Genomic DNA, 5,644 nt, shown 5'->3' with positions numbered 1-5,644 from the left:
GGGGCACAGTGAATCGGCCTAGTCCCGGGGCACAGTGAATGGGCCTAATCCCACAGTGGTGGCCGAGCGAGTCCTGGATGGAAGCCGGCACATGGACATAGCATGGCCTCATGCTCTGGGATTGACAGGCACAGACTGGAACTGAAGGACTTATTGTCACTTATTATCATTCTGGACTTTTTCAACTGTTTCCATGCTAATCTATATATTTCTTTTAACTCTGTAACTACATGTACAAGTATTTGTGCCGAGGTCCTTTGTCCCTAAGATGGTGCCGAAAGGCAACATTAGAAACTTTCACTGCACTCATTCACATGACAATAAAGGCGATTCTAACATCATCAAAGTCCCTTCCCTCCCCGGTAATGCTCTGTTCCAATCTTCTGTTAGGCAGAAGATACAGAAGCTTGAACACACGCTCCAACAGTTTCAAGAACAGCTTCTTTGCTTTTGTAATTCAGTCAGAGATAGTAGGAACTTCAGATGCTGGTGTCTGAGATAACAAGGTGTGGAGCTGGAGGAACACAGGAGGCCAGGCAGCATCGGAACAGCAGGAAAGCTGACTTTCCTGCTCTTCTGATGCTGCCTGGCCTGCTGTGTTCCTCCAGCTCCATACCTTGTTGTCTCATCTTCTTCCCTGTTGTTATCAGTTTGCTGATTGAACCTCTGTAATTTCAAATCTAGTGTTGATCTGGGTCTGCGCACCTCCTGTGCAGCTGTAACCTGTATGCCTCGTTCTGTCTGAGCACCCTGTGGTCTGTATGTCCTTTTTTGCTATGAACTGCCTGTACTGCTCACAAAACAGCTATACTTAGATACAACAAGGTGCAGGGCTGGATGAACACAGCAGGCCAAGCAGCATCATAGGAGCAGAGAGGCTGACGTTTCGGGCCTAGACCCTTTTGGAGCTAGAATCGGATTCCTTGTAATAAATAGGGATTCTTGTTAAGTAACTGTGCTTCTGTGAATCTGGGTCTGAAAGACAGGGACAATGGGAAATCATTTAATTCTACGAAGGCCCAGGGAACAGAGGGGCTCAACTCCCAGCGCATGGCCCCAGACAGGAGGAGCAGATTGTAGATGGTAGTTAGGGTTTGAGGTGGGTAAGTTACTGGTTGCAGGATTCCTAATCTCTGGCCCGCTGTTGTGTCTGCAGAAGAGAAATTGGAAAAAGGCTCAAAGATGAATTCTAAGTGCTGCTTACCAGTTGAGAGCCTGGACTAGAGAGAATGACAGCATAAGCAGATGTTTCCGCAGTATGTGGTGTTTATAACTCTACTTGTACCCACCCAAACAGAGAACAATAGTGGGATATCAGTCTGTGCCAAACGCAAGCAGCAAGGGAGCTTTTCAACTCTAAAAAAATCACTTCACTGTGACTCAAATTTTCTGCTTCTTCAGGAGTGGAAACTCAAAGTTAAAAATGGAACATTCCACAACATCAAACACTCCCAGGACAGGGACAGCACGGGGTTAGATACAGAGTAAAGCTACCTCTACACTGTCCCCCATCAAACACTCCCAGGACAGGGACAGCACGGGGTTAGATACAGAGTAAAGCTCCCTCTACACTGTCCCCATCAAACACTCCCAGGACAGGGACAGCACGGGGTTAGATACAGAGTAAAGCTGCCTCTACGCTGTCCCCATCAAACACTCCCAGGACAGGGACAGCATGGGCTTAGATACAGAGTAAAGCGCTCTCTACACTGTCCCCATCAAACACTCCCAGGACAGGGACAGCATGGGGTTAGATACAGAGTAAAGCTCTCTCTACACTGTCCCCATCAAACACTCCCAGGACAGGGACAGCACAGGGTTAGATACAGAGTAAAGCTCCCTCTACACTGTCCCCCATCAAACACTCCCAGGACAGGGACAGCAGGGGGTTAGATACAGAGTAAAGCCTCCTCTACACTGTCCCCCATCAAACACTGAACCAAATCAAACACGATGGCAGAGGTGCCCTGTACAAGAGGGATGGGTTGCATCTGAACTGGATGGGGACCAGTATCCTGTTGGGAAGATTTACTAGAGCTACCCTGGAGGGTTTAAACTGGACTGGTAGGGGTGGTGGGTCCCTAAATATTGGGGAGAGAAGGTTGAGGACAGTAAAGAAGATAAAGAAAGCAAATTAAATAAACAGGGCAGGCATGAGCACAACAGAAGATGAGGGAAGACCAAAGAATTGAACTGCATTTATTTTAATGCAAGAGGCCTAACAGATAAGACAGAAGAACTCAGGGCGTGGATGAGAATATGGCTCTGGCATATCATAACTATTACAGAGATGTGGTTAATGGAAGGATAGGAGTGGCAGCTCAATGGGTTCCAGGGTACAGATGCTACAGGAAGACAGAGAGGGAGGCAAGAGGGGTCCTGGCATTTTTGATGAGGGAAACCATCACAGCAATACTTAGAGAGGACAATCCTGAGGCATGATCCTCAGGATCATGTAGCTACATGGGTGGAGCTGAGAAATAAGAAGAGGCTGATCACTTTGATGGGATTGGTCTGTAGAGCCCCTAATAGTCAGCGAGAAAATAAGAAGCAAATATGTTGGGAGATTGCAGATAGCTGTAAGAGTAATAGGGTTGTAATAGTAGGGGATTTTAACTTTCCTAACATAGACTGGGACTGCCATTGTGTTAAGGGCTTAGATGGAGAGGAATTTGTTAAAAGTGTTCAGGAAAACATTCTCAATCAATGTGTAGATGGCCCTACTAGAGGAGGGGCAAGACTCGATCTCCCCTTGGGAAATAAGGCCGTGCAAGTGATGGAACTGTTAGCGGGGGAGCACTTTGGGACCATAATTCCATTAGTTTTAACATAGTTATGGAAAGGACAGGCCTGGTCTAAAGGGTAAAGTTCTAAATTGGATCAAGGCCAATTTTGATGGCCTTAGACAGTATCTTTCAAAAGTTGCATGGGGGGAGGCTGTTCACAGTTAAAAGGACATTTGGTAAGTGGGAGGTTTTCAAAAGTGAGATAACGAGAGTTTGGGGACAGCGTGTTCCTGTTGAAGGGCAAGGCTGGCAGGAGTAGGGAACACTGGATGACTGGAGATTTTGAGGCTGTGGTCAAGAAAAGGAAAGAAGCATATGTCAGGTATAGACAGCTGGGATCAAGCGAATCCCCTGAGGAGTAGAGGATTGCAGGAGTACATGTAAGAGGGAAATCAGGACAGCAAAAAGGGGACATGAGATAGCTTTGGCTGATGAGGTAAAGGAAAATCCAAAGAGATTCTACAAGTAGGGGTGGCACGGTGGCTCAGTGGTTAGCACTGCTGCCTCCCAGCTCCAGGGACCTGGGCTCAATTCCACCCTCGGGCGACTGTCTGTGCAGAGTTTGCACATTCTCCCCGTGTCTGCGTGGGTTTCCTCTGGGTGCTCCGGTTTCCTCCCACAGTCCAAAGATGTGCAGGTTAGGTGGATTGACCGTGGTAAATTGCCCGTAGTGTCCAGGGATGCGTAGATTAGGTGGTTTATAGCTGGGTGGGATGCTTTGAGGTTCGGTGTGGACTGGTTGGGCCGAAGGGCCTGTTTCCACCCTGTAGGGGATCTATAATTTTATGAAGGGCAAAAGAGTAACTAAGGAGAGAATGGGGATCCTTAAAGATCAACAAGGTCATCTATTTGAGGAACTACAGGAGATGGATGAGATCCTAAATTAACATTTGTGTCAATATTTACTATGGAGAACAATATGGATGCTAGGGAACTTGGGGAAATAAATATTGATGCATTGAAAAGGGTCCACTTCACACAAGAGGAGATGCTGGAAGTCTCTTAAAATGCGTAAAGGTAGAGAAATCTCTGGGATCTGATCAAGTGAATCCCAGGACATTGTAGGAAGTTGGGGAAGAAATTGTGGGGCTCCTAGCAGGGATAATTGTATCATCGACAGCCACAGGTAAGGTGCCAGAGGACTGGAGGGTGGCTCATGTTGTGCCTTTGTTTAAGAAAGGCTGCAAGGAAAAGCCTGGGAACTACAGACCGGTGAGTCTGACTTTACTGGTGGTTAAGTTATTGGAGGGAATTCTGAGAGACAGGATTTACAATCAGAAAGGCAAGGACTGATTAGAGATAGTCAGCATGGCTTTGTGCATGAGAAACCGTGTCTCACTAACCTGATTTTTGTTTTAAAGAGGTGACCAAGAAGGCAGATGGGGGCAGAATGGTAGAAATTGTCTATGGTAACAAGGTGTAGAGCTGGATGAACACAGCAGGCCAAGCAGCATCAGAGGAGCAGGAAAGCTGACGTTTCGGGTCTGGACCCTTCTTCAGAAATTCAGAAGAGATTGTCTATGTGGAGTTTAGCAAGGCCTTTGACTAAGTCCCACTTGGTAGACTGGTTAGTAGGGTTAGATTACACGGGCTACAGGGGGGTCTTGCCAACTGGATACAGAATTAGCTTGACAGTACGAAACAGAGGGTGGTGGTAGAGAATTGTAGTTCAGACTGTAGGATTGTGACCAGCAGTCTGCTGCAGGGATCGGTGCTGGGTCCACTATTGTTTGTCATTTATACAAACGATTTAGATGTAACATAGGAGGTGTAGTTTGTGGATGACACCAAATTGGTGGTGTAGTGGACAATGAAGAATGCTATCTAAGATTACACCGGAATCTTGATCAATCAGGCCAATGCCAAGGAATAGTCAATAGAGTTTAATTCCGTTAAATGCGAGGCATTGCATTTTGTTACATCAAACCAGGGTAGGACTTAGCGGTAGGGCCCTGGGGGGGTGTTGTCAAACAGACAGACCTCGGAGTTCAGGTACATAGTTCCTTGACAGTGGAGTCACAGGTAGACAGGATGGTGAAGAAGGCATTTGGCACATTTGCCTTCATTAGTCAGAGCACTGAGTATAGGAGTTGGGAGATCATGTTGCAGCTGTACAAGACATTGGTGAGGCCACTGTTGGAATACTGCATTCAATTCTTTTTCCTCTGGAGCATCAGAGATTTGAGGGGTGACCTAATAAACCACGAAGAGCATGGATAGACTGAATGGCCAATGTCTTTTCTCCAGGGTAGGGTAATACAAAACTAGAGCGCACAGGCTTAAAGTGAGATGGAAAGATTTAAAAGGGATCTAAGAGGCAACTTTTACATGCAGAGGGTGGTGCGTGTATGGAATGAGCTGCCAGACGAAGTGGGGGGGGTGTGGCTGGTACAATTACAACATTTAAAAGGTTTATGGATAGGAAAGGTTCAGAGAGAAATGGGCCAAACACAGGAAAATGGGACTAGTTCAGTTTAAGAAAACTATTCAGCATTGATGAGTTGGGCTGAAGGGTCTGTTTCTGTGTTGTATAACTCTATGACTCCCAGGACAGGGACAGCACAGGGTTAGACACGGATTAAAGCTCTCTCTACACTGTCCCCGATCACACACTCCCAGGACAGGGACAGCACAGGGTTAGATACAGAGTAAAGCTCTCTCTACACTGACTCCGTTAATTTTTCATTTCTACTCACCTTGGCTCGGGATTACAAGTTTGCATGGCAGGGCTAGTGGAGTTATCGAATGTTGATAAACCAGAGCAGACAAACTCCCTAGGAGCAGGAATCAGAAAGCAATGTTCAGAAAACATATTCACGCAGCAGTGTGCAGATACAGACACACACACACACACACAC

At 46.6% G+C, this 5,644-nt stretch overlaps 1 protein-coding gene across 1 annotated transcript in view; it reads right to left on the bottom strand.

The window, feature by feature from the left end:
* Positions 1-5,644, bottom strand: part of LOC109937127 (tensin-1-like) — a 112,114-nt gene that overhangs the window by 10,760 nt on the left and 95,710 nt on the right. Inside the window, exon 14 of the mRNA XM_048599287.1 lies at positions 5,483-5,575. Coding sequence (XP_048455244.1) covers positions 5,483-5,575 — 93 coding nt within the window. The remainder of the gene's footprint in view (positions 1-5,482; positions 5,576-5,644) is intronic.

The sequence above is a fragment of the Rhincodon typus genome, chromosome 7 (assembly GCF_021869965.1).
Source record: "Rhincodon typus isolate 14 chromosome 7, sRhiTyp1.1, whole genome shotgun sequence".
Classification (NCBI taxonomy): domain Eukaryota; kingdom Metazoa; phylum Chordata; class Chondrichthyes; order Orectolobiformes; family Rhincodontidae; genus Rhincodon; species Rhincodon typus.
Note: the sequence above shows the minus strand (reverse complement) of the source record. Positions and strands in the feature narration are given on the sequence as shown.